The sequence below is a fragment of the Neodiprion fabricii genome, chromosome 2 (assembly GCF_021155785.1).
Source record: "Neodiprion fabricii isolate iyNeoFabr1 chromosome 2, iyNeoFabr1.1, whole genome shotgun sequence".
Classification (NCBI taxonomy): domain Eukaryota; kingdom Metazoa; phylum Arthropoda; class Insecta; order Hymenoptera; family Diprionidae; genus Neodiprion; species Neodiprion fabricii.
Window position 1 is genome coordinate 35,663,743 of NC_060240.1, and position 13,900 is coordinate 35,677,642.

A 13,900-nucleotide genomic window follows, 5' to 3' on the forward strand; every position below is an offset into this window, starting at 1 on the left:
TAATAACGTATATAGACGGTTTGCACTATAACCAACTGCTTACAGGCTATAACGTGTATAAATTTTTATCAGGCAGTTTTATAAAACATGGAAGTATATTAGAATTTGTTAATTCATTATTTCATCATTTCTATTTTTAGTTATTTTTCGTAGCAACGTTATCGAATGTTAGCTTCATTATTTAACCTTAGAGATTACTTTTCATCGTAAAATTCAAATGTACCATGAATTTCGTACGAATAGAGTACATAAGTCTTGTATCAATGTTTATACATAGGCATTCAAATTGCAAGAAAATATTGGATTTTTCTTACCTCTGTACTTAAGTAATCGCGAAATGCAATTACACATGACCATGTATATATGTATACTTGAATAGCATAATAAAATATACTTATATTGTATATATTCCATCGTATGTATGAGATACGGATATACAATAGGAAAAGTACTTTCTAAGAATGCAGAGGACATTTATTCACGTGAAGTAAGTACATCAATCTGATTCGATTCGAAAAGAATAAGTGGATTCACGATTACCGTACATCTTGTAACCACCCCACATTGAAAATATTTTCGTTTTCAAGGTCACATAACCGATAAATTCGTCAGTTTAATACTTCTTCGTTGAATGTGGTCAGTTAGTTAATAAAGGTGCCCTTGCTCGACCTACAATTGGTGAAACTGATCAGATTTTATCAGTTTTTGTTTTTATTTGAACAATTAACGAATGTTATTACTTGGCTATTTCATCTCCACGTTTCGCTGCATAATATAGCAACCTCAAAACTTTCCTCCTAGCCAGTAAGTCGAATATTAAATGCTTTGCTTCTAAGTATACCGTAATAGAAAATTGCACCGACGACGCGATTGTAGATGTTTTATTATACCTAAATGTGCTTTCATAATTCATTTGTTGATTGTTCATTATTGGACGATGAATAAAAATATTTTGTTTCAATCTTGTTTATGTTTAACAGTTATATCTTATGTATTGTATAAAAATTCTAAAAACTAAAAGTAGACGATCACAGTAAGCAAATGCTTTTGTTGGTCAGAGTGTTTGCCTGAGATTTACTTTTTTTATATACGGTGTTACAAAATAACAATAGTTAAGAAAATAAGATTTTAAGACCATTTGCGCTGTTTTTTTTTTATACCAAGTGTAGCTTTAATGATAAACGTAAAAAGAACAATCCTTCAACAACTAGGCCGTTGGGATATTTTTTTTTAATAAAAAGCGTCACATTAGTCTTTATGTGGGAAATAAAGAAATTTTTCAAAATAGTTATGTGAATAATGACTTTGTAAAGTTTTTAAAAAATGGAACAGACCAAGCGATCGAAGTTGTTAAATGCCAGACAATTACTTTCATTTTATCTATTGGCAATCTGCAATGTCTCGTCAAGTTTTACCGAAAATTGACTACGTCTATATATGATTAAATATAATATAAGTATATTGATATTTTCTCTTAATATCAAAAATTGACTTGCAACATTTATTTATTGTTATTCCGGTTTTCCGTAAGATTTTATGTTGGCCTTCATGATATACAGATACAATTTCCAATTTATATATGCAAGTATGCGCGTGTGCGTGTTGGCTCGTGTATTAATTATACCAGCTTTGTATGCGTATATAATATAGATATATGGGTAATTTAACTATTTTTGAACTGATTTTTTTTGTTGTTGTTTTTTTGCTTTTGTTGTTGACTCAGCAGAACTATCCACTGCGATACTTTTGATATAGAAAAGTAATTTGATTTTGATGCGATTAATTGCTGTATTCTCCAATGTACGCGTTGCAGCCTGGGCAGTAATGCTTCTTGGACAAGCAGCTATCGATGCAGTATGGGCAAGGAGCACACGGCCAACAGCTGAAATTAAATGCAAAATTTTTTAAACGGTTATTCCTGTCAAATTTCCGATACCAAATATAAAATTTGTAATATAACGCAGCGTCAATAGAGGTTTCACCTGAAATATGATAGGAAAAAAATAAATAATTGAAAATCTCACCCGAATATGCAGAGAAGTAGAGCGATAATGTGGGTTTTTGTCGATGAAGACTGTTCAACGCGGGTCGAAATGTTGGCACGACAGTGCGGGCATGTCATCGATACAGATTCGGGCCCCAAAGCCGGTGCCTGGACGATCATCACGGCTGAAATTTGAAAAAGCGTTCATTTAATCGTTTGAACTTCACCGTCAGAAGATTCACGGTGTCGATAAATGTCCGCAACGATTAGTGTAAAGTTAAACATCATCGGTGTAAAAAGTGATTTTAAATCAACATCAAAATGGTGTGGACTTCTATAGAATATTTTCGGTGTTACATTTAACACCGCATTTAAAACGGTGTGCGTTTTTATTTCAGAAACGAAAAGCAACGAGCAATTAGTTAAAATGTATAATTACTTACAGGGTTGAGCCTGCGGTGGAGGTCCGTAAGCGGGTGGTGGCATGAAGCCGGGTGGAGGCATCTGGTTTTTGTTGTCCATTGTTGAGGGGAAAATTGGCTGTAAGAAAAATTGAACACACGGTATTAAGAATTCATAAATCGCCTTCATTACAGGCGTTATCACGCACTTATCGAGTGGGACTTTAGGTCAACACAATGACCACGGTGGAACAGAAGCCCCAGCTAGAAATTCATTTGACGCAGATATAATATTTCGTAGAAATTACATGTTCAAGTTATTCTCACACTCCGCATGAAGTTTCGCAATAAAATTATACAACTAATTAGCTCGAATGAATTCTATAACACTAGCTACCTAACGTACGTTGCGTATAATTATTTTCGTCAATTTTTTGACTTGTTATTCTCCATATCTTCATTCGAATTAAACCATGGCTAAAATTATCTAGCTCAGGGTTGAAAGGTCACCCGTGGCGCCGTAATTCTGACCCACCGAATCAATTATAGGGAGAAGCCTTCGTGCCAGCGGGCATTTTCTCTCCTTTTTATATGTGCCGGGTGGCGTAATTGTGTCACGATGTTCTCGCAACGACCTCACAGTTTTCGTTACAGGGCGTGGCAGTTGGCTCTATATAGCTTATCGCGATTGACCCTGCAGCTTCGTATACTTCGCCAGTCTGGTGAATTATCAAATGACCGTATAAGAATTTTTCGGAGACAAAGTCCGGTTGTACGGTGGTCGCTTAATTTATATATACGCATACCGAAAAGAGAGAAGTTTTTCTGTAGTTTCAAACCTTAATGTACAATATTGTGTGTAACGCTACGCTTTATTCCAGTGTTATTTTTAAGCATCTACTTCGAAACAGCAAGCTAAAATACCGAGGGGCTCCGTTTTAGATCACGTGGTAGATCCGAAACCGACACCGCAGCTATTCAAGATGTATTTAGAACTAAAATATATGAAGAATATCAGAACGGCAACAATATGACTGCACTGTTGAAAGTGATTGTGAATTTACTACACATTTATTGTACAAAACAGTTGTCAAATTACGAAATCAGATTGTAAATTTAAAAATTCGCTGTGGCGATGTAAATTACTATGTACTTACGCTAAATTTACGATATAACTGTTTCATTTTACTAAAATTTATAAAAAGATTACAAAAAAGTAATTTGCATTTACTAAATTGTGTAGTAAATTTATTGTATTTGTAAATTGAATAAACAGTGACCGTATGGTCAATCCACTGTTTCGTATCCGCATAAAACTTCTGATACAGTGTAAGAAGTTCCATACAGGAATTTTTTGGCAAATATCTAATACATGGAAAATTGAAATGCTGAGATAATTTCAACACATAAAATGAAAGTTATTCTTATTATCACAGAAACGTGGACTTCAACCTTTTTTTACATATACGATAATAATTATCTATAAGTTGTTCGAAAGCGTTCCACTTCCGTTATGCGGTAGATTTCATTTCCATTCTGACCGGCACATTTAGGTACGATGTTTAACAGAAGTAGCGTGTAACAACGACAACCATTGAAATGTGTAATTTCTTGGATTTCTGACAATGGGAGTGGTTAACGAACAAGTCTTTAATCGAAACTCGATTACTACAGTATTGGAAACAGTTGAAACTAGACTGCTAATAAGCACATGTAATACCTTATTTACCTGAGCAACGACTTGACATACATACTACGTAAAAATTTTAGTTCTTAAACTTTTGAGATGCAAAAGCGACGTAATATGCTAAAGAGGAAAAACCAGTTTTCCTTTTTATTCCCCTGCTTTCTTCGCCTCTTAGTGGTTTTTTCCTCCTTTAATTCTCTGAAACTAATTGTGAATTGTCTAAAAGAAATCGACAGACATTTGCGGTTTTACGACATTGCCTTTCCAATTCGGGTAGGAGTTAATGTAGAAAAAAAGATTAATACCGCAGTGATTCTCTGTTAGGACAACCTTCCATTGGTTTGTCGAAATTGAATATGCTTTATACGATTCCATTCAAATGTCGTTCGCCGGTATAACTCGCGTCAGAAATGTTTGAAACTTAATACGATTCGGCAGATTAATAATTAGAATTCGCTACTTGATTTGAAGTATTGGAAGGAATAACCTTTTACAGATCACGGATCAAATAAAGATGCTTGGTAGATTTGTAGTTGTGCCTAAATGCATTATACAATGACAAGTTGCGTTCCGTTTTCGATAAAATCCGATTGAAATTAAAGTTTCTATTCACGAGTCGTTAAGTTTGGTCAAATGTAGGTGTAAAAAATGAAGTCATTTTGTTTTCCTGCGTACTGCGAACTGCACGCCTGCTATTCTAGTTGTGAAATCTACAACGGATCGATGCTTTATTTTTTATTCCATTCACGCGGCGTGGTTAGTGGGCTAGTAAATAATATATTTCGCGTGCAGAGTCTCGTGCTGTCATAAAAATATCAGAGATGATCCCGTCATGATAACCAGCACCCCGGGAATAGAATAACTATATTTATCAACTATTTAGACCAAGGGGTGTTGCATTGAAGCAAAAATGAACACCATGGTTACATATTTATGATTACTTACATTTTATATTTATTACAAAAGATTACTTGACAAATAATTTTAATTTGATGAGGTGATTTCTCACAATGTTTTAAGATTTCATACGACTCCTTAAGATTGCTAAAAGATTTCTCGCAATTACCAACGTCAACGCCGTGATCCCTCGTCTGAAACACCCCTTGATTTATACCATCGAGAGACGATTAGCAAAATAAACATTGTCTTGAAAATTCAAAACGAGAGACATTGAATGAGATATACACTGTAATCTGACACTCCAACAGATTACCGCGTAATTTCTTCTGATAAATGATGAGCAAACGATTCCGGACTAGATACGATATCGTCAGGTACACAATCTATTCGTGGAACAAGTTTTGTATTTAATATCTACAGACGTCAAATACCAAAAGTCCATTAATGTGTTTACGAGAATGGACGAGACCGTGTATGATACAATTCTTCCAAATGGATGTTCAATTAAGCATCACGACGATGCGATTAAGTTTCAGTTAGTCGGTCTATACACTACAGGCTTGTCGAACTTTTCAAACACATACCTTCCAACAAAAATACCGGTTCAAGATATGATGCTACCCACGCGCAGGCATACCTGTCATGTTGGTGAATTTTCAACACCTATATGCAGTAAACATGCGCAAGGATAAATCTTTTCGAGAAATAATACCCGCAAGTGAATATTCGGGCAGGAAATGCGCTTGCAAGTTCCACAAAATCCGGTATTGTGTCTATACGTGTATACTCGGCATCATGACGCACACGAAGCGTTGAATTACAGGTTTCCCGATACTTCGCTCGACAATGAATACGTATTTCTTCGAAAGCGATAAGGTAAACCGTGAGCAAACCCGCAGTCTCGATTCTACGGCATAAGACACCAAGAGGCTTTTTCTTTCTGTGTATAAAGGACAATATCTCAACATCTCTGCAGACATGCTGGATAATATTTCAAAGACGCTCCAAAGAGAAATGAAAAAAATTAACAGATAGTTAGAAAAAGAACAAAATTTAAGCGTAGATGAAAATGTCACGTCCTATAACACTGCTTCGCTATCGAAACTTGCGTCATTGCGGTCACGATTATTCACATCTCGGTTACACCGAAGTGAAAAAGAAATATATAATCGCGTTGCCAACACCGAATCCATTTCCACAGTGAACAGTCGTTATCGTTATACTATACGTAATATACACACGTATGTGTTACGGATTTGTACATTGCCTCTGGTGATCGATTTACCCAGCACGCTACACGCATGGATTGCTCGTGTTATCAACTTATCACACTATGGCACGAACGTGTAGAACGTACATTTGAATAAAGTAATAAGTCTGGAATGACTCGATGACGATAATAACGTACGAGATTGAACTTTGAAACACGATAATGTCTCTTCTCCTTCGTTAAATACACATTTGTGTAATGAATGTGGTATATGAGTGTGCGAAGCCACGTGATGGTATGCGGTATACTAAACGGATGAACATTACACTCGGGAGTGGTTTTACGACTCGATAATTAACCTTGGTTTGACACCCTGGAGTACAAGTGACCCCGGATCATTTCTTCGTTAGTTTAAACTGCCTAAATCTAAAAAAAATCGGCTCTGTTGCACCAACTGGTATTTTGATATTTTGTTACATAACCCATACAGTTTCGAAAAGTAACCTTTTACGAAGTTTAAAAAAAAAATTCTAGCGAATGTATTTAATAACTCATTTTTCGTAACGATTTTTGTCGCTGAAGTACAAACGACCCTAGTGTATCAAGTATGTGATACTACAGAGGTGTGTCTAACTGGGATCGGTCATATGATTATGTTACGCCCCTTTCCAAATCGATTGAACCGTCCAGACTGCACTCAAGCGATTGAGCGAATTTTGTGAGGGAGTTTCAACGGTTCGATTATTAGTTGAAAAGTATTTGTTTCGTGAAAATGCTAAACTGTACGTTTATCAAGTCCAAGTAAACCGCGTGAACTTTGTATCAGTAAAAAAATTTGGCCTTTACGTTCGACAGTACGGAGAGGTTAAAGGTTGAAACAGTTCAGATTATCGGAAAAATTATACAAGTTTGGTATTTACGCAGGATTTAAACGACCGCTTTACGTAATACTGATGAAAATAACAAGAATTACGCTGTTTTAAATGGATTCGACAAGACCAAATTATTTTTATATGTACTGTGTATTTGTACTTATTTTATATTAATTTCGTTACATAACATATGCCATCTAGACGTCAATAGAAATAAAATAAATAATAAAGTAAACATCGAGTTATAAAAATATGACCAAAGATAATTTGCATTTCGAAAAATTGTGAAGTTCATTGCGTTTCGAAAAACTGCTTATAATCAAAATATTTCCATAACAAAATCTTGCGCGGTTTAATAGTACATTATGTAACAAGGGAATAAAGTCGACTTTCATTCCTGTGTTACATATAGCGTTAAATTATTTTCAACTCAACTCTGGCCGTATTATTGACTTGAAAAGAAGGAGTCGATGTATCTTTCGCAATGTTGGTTTCAAAATTCGAAACGTAGATTAATAATAAACAAAAATTCACTCTCAAAAATGCCTTACAATTAGTGCATGGGAGCGGATCCAGAGCTGCATGCCCTGAGGTTTATAAGGGCCAGGGGTGGGGGGATTGGTGAATCAAATTTCAAGGAATCTAATAAACTTCAACTTTGTTTATCTCATATAACGATCTCATATTTCCCGCAGATCTATGCGTTAAGAGGGAGTAATATGCTACTTTCGGCCCGCTTTTTAGGTCAAAAACGTTACCATTATGGTCGCGTCGGAAATAAAATTCGTACGCATAATCGGTGTGCTTGTTGGTACGTATAATGGGCATGGAACGCAAATGATGAAAATATGCATCGCAATATAGAGAAGCATGAAACTTGCCCAGTTTGGTAGCGGGCAATGCAACTGTCGTATAAAGTATATTTGAAAGCCTTGGTTACTCGATCGTCACTGATTTAGTTATTTATTATATTTCTTTCGTCGAATAAAAGAGCTACATTATTCTCCTATCCTTCTCTGCATTTTTTCATATTTCTCATTCCTCATTTCCATTCGGTTTCCAGGCGTAATTGCGTTACAAGATTGAAAAGATATTGAAAATATCATAATTAAAACTGCAGCTTTTGCGGCATTGCGGAAATATTGCGCAAATACTGTAAACAGATATGCGGTGCAAAAAAAAAAAATGATAACCGCTCTCCAAGAACTCTAATCTCTGTTATATTTGTTGATGCATCCGATTTATCTTTTCCGAAGATAAAACTTCGCGGTGATTTGTTTTGCAAACACCGCAATGCTGTGTATGCATGTACATACGTATGTACGTTACATGTTGTGTTTGAATAATTATGTTAAATAAAATATTCGCGCAGAGGCCGAAACAAGTGTGCACATATTTAATAAGAGCCTACGACAAGGTATAACATACACAGCACAAAAAAAAAAAAATTTCACCAACGCATCAGGTACGGTTATCAGGAAAGAGAACGCGAATTTCACCTGCAGGATTTGCCGACGAAAAATTAATCCCCCGCATAAACATGCAGAAATTAAAATTTTGCAATACACAGCCCGCCGCCTGCAGTGGTTTTTTATTTATTCTTTTGTTTCACATTCGACGTTACAGCGATTATGATTAATCGGTTCCCACGGCGACGCAGACTCACGGTTTGGAAAAATGCGATAAGCTTAAACATTTACGGATAAATCGCGGAACCAGAACAAAAGCAGAACCTACTTGCAAAAGATAATATCGTCGGAAACCTTGCAACGGACTGGGACAAAAATAAAATTCTGCGACCTTGTAATTATTACACATCGCATCACTTCATTGATTTGAAATAAAGTTTATATTTATCGTCAACGCAGTCTGTAATCTTTTCTTAACAAAGGTTTTCTATCTTCGATCGCGGAAGTATGGAATTCATTCTAGCAGCATATATTGGTAAATAGACATTTTTTTTCTTGAAAAATATAGTAATATATTGATTCCCAAACTGAATAATGAAGAAACGTACAAAAATCCTTTGACTTTAGTCCAAACTGTTCTTGGACGTAAACGTTGAGCGGAAGCCTGTAATTACGTACGAATTATTATATACCTACACCTGTAATATATTAGCCGCGTGCGATCTTCAACAGGTGCCCTAGAAACTTTCACACGGTCGCGTTTTTAAATCACTGTGGATACACAACACTTGTGTACTTCGCACAGCCGATAAGTGTCCGCGCAAGTGAGAAGAAAAAAAAAAGACCAACATTTATTTATCCCTAATTTACCGGTTCTGCTTTTTGGCGTTATTACAAAAAATTCTTAGTCTTATTCAACACGCTGCTGTATCATTGGATTGTGTTATTTTAAACAAATGTAACGCTCTTCTCCTACATCAATTTTTAATGCATTCATTATTAAACTTGGCTGGTACCACACTTGTGTGTTTGTTTGATAAAAATAAATCTCGTATGTTCGTCACGAAATGTTTAGGATGACCTTCAAATGTTGCGAAGATCAATTCGTTTAAAAGCAATAAAATAAACTCGGATGAGAATAATGCGGGTAGACTGCAAAAAGTGCCACGAAATTTATATAACATTCAGAATTTTTCGACGAATCCAATTTATTACGATAAGAATTAACGTTAATTGTGAGAATTTTTTATTTTTTTTTTTTTTATCTTCATCTGAAACATTTAATCCGAGAACTTTCAAACTGCGTATACAAAATACAAAGAACTTGCTTTACTTGAGTGACCTTTAAATAATCGTTGCGTGGTTTAACCTCGTCAATAATTATACTGGTTAAAAATTGTTTGAAAAAAGTGAAAAATTTCTTGCTCGCAAGACAGCTTCAGATAAAAATCTGATCGAAGTTCATTCCGAGTTTTTCAAAAATTCATCTTTCCGCATACGTCGAACGTCACAGAGTACAAACGCACGTATTCGTGGAAAGGATTCGTCGATTTAACATCAGCTTGCAAATTGTTCGCCGAAGGATTTCGCGGGATCAACGGAGTGCAGGTATAATATCTGCGTTACGATCGCGATGGCGCCGGTACGTCCCGCCGCTTGCGTCACCGACGGAACAGTTTTTTACTTTAGCTTTAGATACGTTGTATTACAAGTACGACTGTATACGTATAATGCACGCTGCTACACAAACACCACGTGGGTATGAAATTTTGTCGTATGCGTACGGCGTTTGCCGTCTCACACCTACGTACAGATATTGCACACCGAGGTGAAATCCACACATAGGAGAATATTTTCTAGTGTTCCGGAGAAACCAGTTTTTCGAAGAGCGACCCGGCCGGGTTTTTTTCCTCCTTCTCTCTCTTCGTTCATTCGTATTTCAGCCGCTTGGTACGTGCATACGTGCCGAGGCATCAGCGACGGGAAAGAATTCAGAAGAGTGCGCATGCGGCGACTTTAAGATGGGATCCGAGATCTTTCCGGCTCCGCAAGGCCGACTCGGACCGCTGCGTTCGGTTCTACGTTTCTACGCAGCGGGCGTGTTCTCCCAATCACGAATGCTCGTTTTATTTTTAATTCCTCTGATCTCGCATCGCCGCGTGCACGTGGCGATGTCGAACTCCGACTCGTTCGGCCATTTTGGACCGCCAGTGGTTGGCAACCCGAGATAACCCCGTATCTGGAGTCTTATTTCGGAAAGAATTCTAAGCTGTTTCATTCAACGCGTCATATTCTCCGTGAATTTTTTCTCCTGCTATATCAACGTCGACGCGTCGATTCTCCGTCCCATGAATGACATCCGGTCCAGTTTTCTAATCATCGTCTTATCCCTCCTCACCGCCTACGCGAAACGAATGTAGCCTGATATCACGTGGGGTGAGGGTCGATACTTGGAAGGGTCTATATTTCGAAAATGTGAAAATAAAACAATGAAATATGAATGTTTGTTTCGAATCTTGATTTTCGAAAGTGTCATTTGTTTCGTTATTTTATTTTTCTATGTTTGAAATCTTGATACAAAAGTCAGTAGCTTGGGAAACGGTAAATTTGAAAAACCACCTGCAGATCCCTCGCGAACTTCGGAATCTTGGCTTACGAATGGCGAGCCGCGAATCCAAGTACTCGGTATCTTTATAGGTGATGTTCGAACCGAAGATCTTTAAGACAGTCATATAATGTCAATGATCCCGTCGAGCCACGTATCTATGTGTCCATCCCCACCCAAAAACCAGCCAGTTTAAAACTGCATGTGAATCGTAGAGAACCCACGAGACGTAATTACGTTTAGTCGACTTGACAATTCACAATCAGCGGGCGGACATTCTGTTGAACGATTTCCGAAATCAGTTCAATATACGATACGCGACTGTAATCGCGTTGTTAACGAGGGTGCCCTGGTCGATTTCGACGGCGTTCACGTATATACCTGCAAATGTATTCTACGAATTCACCGTTACGATTTCGTAGATTCCGTGCCATTTCTTTATTTCAACCTCGAACGAAAATGTATCGGAGTGTTTTTGTTCAGAATCGTGTATAAAATGAGACTGTATTGCCTTTTTTCGCGTTCACGATACATGGACTTCGATATTTGGAGACGTATACGTAGACGTCGAAATCATCCAGGGCACTCCCTTAAATAATTTTTCTCCCTATCCGAATTCTCGTCTACTACCCATCCAACATCGTGTCCCGATGGGTCTATCGCTCGAGTGATCGAATATTCCGCGCAAGCGCAATCGTGTAGACATTACGTGCTCGTTAATTTTGACGAATAGCATTACGCACGTATAGAAATAAATTGTAAGTGCCGTGCAAAGATCCGACGGAAGTCGTTAAATGGATGATGAAATTATCGCTATATTATAAATTTTGACAAGATTATTCGTCGCGGCGCCGTGTTTACATGTTATGAAAAACTAGCACGATCGTATATGTTGGGAAAATGAATCATATCGCGTTTGTTGTCGTTCGTTATTCAGCCAGTCTGCGGATCGTGCACACCGTTTGTGTTCCGTAACCTAGAGACACCGCAGCGGTCGAATAAACGCTCAAACTATATTTATAAAGCAATTAATTAAGGAAACAATTGACAGTCCTGAAAAATGTCCCAGACAATTCGGCTCAAGTTACCTAATCAACCCGGGTCGACAAGTGTATCGTAATTCAAAACTGCTCCGCTGATCGCGCGAAACCAACGACTGCTGGTGTGGAAAACTTATGGCGTGGCAACCTGATGCTAAAAATAATACAGTGTCTGTTTACGTAAGCGTGACGCGAGCGAAGAAGACGCACGCGTGAACAACGTTCGGCACGACCATGTTTTAACTGGAACAATACTAGATACCAGTTCAATGATCGAATACTGTCAACGAGTGCGACTGATGCAGCCGTTTTTACCTTAAACCCGCATTTAAGCGGCTCTCTCTCTCTCTTTTTTCTTAGTTTCTTTTGCAAAGCAAGCCCAGTATTGTTATGGATAAATAAGACTTATCTATCTATCTGTGTCTGCCTTTATCTCACTATCTCCATCAATGGTTGGATGTCCAGCATCCCACCAATGGCCCCGTACAATATGTACATTGATATATATATATATATATATGTTATCTCTATACATATAATTCCAATCAACCTCCGTGTTTGTCCCGCATTGACAACGGCAGCTATTTTGATCCAAGTTTGTCACACTCGGTATAAACAACTGTTGAAAAATTGGGGTTGGCCGGCCGGCTTCAAACTCTGCAGCTTTGCGCGTAAAACAAAAACAGAAAAAAAAAACATTTTAGCTTTGACGGGTGAAATTTTGCGTTAGATATACATATATATATATGCATGTAACAATTACACAGGGAAATACGGATATGCGTGTACAGCAGTCCACGCCCTCAGCGCGGTTGGAATCCGTTCCGTCCGTGGGAAACATTCATTGAATTTCTCTACCGTATCGCAAAGCGTGCAGGATAACGAAATTTCCACGGCAACAAAGTCGAGGTGCATTTTTGTATTCGCGTATAGCCGTAGGAACGAACGAAGCAGGCCGGCCAACTGCCGTTTACAAAATTTGTTTACACCGAGTATAAAAAACTCGATCCGAAGTGCCGTTATTCGTGCAGTATGCAGACACGGTCTTCGATTCACAGGCTCATCTCGATGGCACTTTCCTAGTATTTTCTAGTCGGAGACGGAATTTTTACCCTCCCACAATCGTATTCGAAGAGTAACGAATATCCACAAGCGCTGCGATCGAGACACTTTTTATTTTGTTTATTTATTTCTCTTTCATTCCAATCAATCGCTGGTTGTTTGTTATTACGAGTGATTTCTTTGTCTTCACTAACCTGGGACAATTGTTTGGAATACTTCGCTCGAAAGCTGTGCGCGCCGGTGTAATTCTTGCGGGCAACTGTTGCGGCAATCGTAGAGACGGTCGGGTTTGAACCAAGTTCGTCTCGAAGTTCAGTCATCCCCTCTTCCATGGGACGGTGGGGGGGATACGGGCTAGATAATACAACCGTCAGTACCGCCCTCGCTCTTTTGTAACCAAAAATTTTCTTAACGGAACCGGCCTTCGATCGTTCTCAGAATTTTCAACGTACCATTTTTCGTGTCTTAGTTTCTTCTCCCAGGATATCTCGAAAACATGTTAACGGATTTTTATGGTTTTTGTCTCCATCGACGCGGCTTTTCGAAACCTGGAATCGACGAGATTTTGGTTCTGATCGGTTTGGTGCTTTTTGAATTATTTGAACGACGAGATTATAAAAATTTAAATAACAACACATGCTATCTTGAGAATTAATGAACGGATTCGAGCGAAAATTGGTACCATGAGGTTTTTTGGTCACTGATCACGAATCTAGAGTGAGATTTCCAA

The 13,900-nt window shown here is 37.7% G+C and overlaps 1 protein-coding gene across 2 annotated transcripts; it reads right to left on the bottom strand.

The window, feature by feature from the left end:
- Positions 1–456: 456 nt before the first annotated feature.
- Positions 457–13,509, bottom strand: LOC124174862 (lipopolysaccharide-induced tumor necrosis factor-alpha factor homolog). Of its 2 annotated transcripts, XM_046554437.1 has the most exons (5): positions 13,365–13,424; positions 12,659–12,771; positions 2,428–2,524; positions 2,025–2,169; positions 457–1,882 (listed from the first exon to the last, which is right to left on the bottom strand). In XM_046554437.1, exons 3-5 carry the CDS (start codon positions 2,504–2,506, stop codon positions 1,780–1,782), a joined length of 327 nt encoding a protein of 108 aa, XP_046410393.1. In that variant the 5' UTR covers positions 2,507–2,524; positions 12,659–12,771; positions 13,365–13,424; the 3' UTR covers positions 457–1,779. The 2 variants fall into 2 exon arrangements, with proteins under 2 accessions (XP_046410393.1, XP_046410392.1); XM_046554436.1 differs by lacking the exon at positions 12,659–12,771 and having other exon boundaries at positions 13,365–13,509.
- Positions 13,510–13,900: the final 391 nt, after the last annotated feature.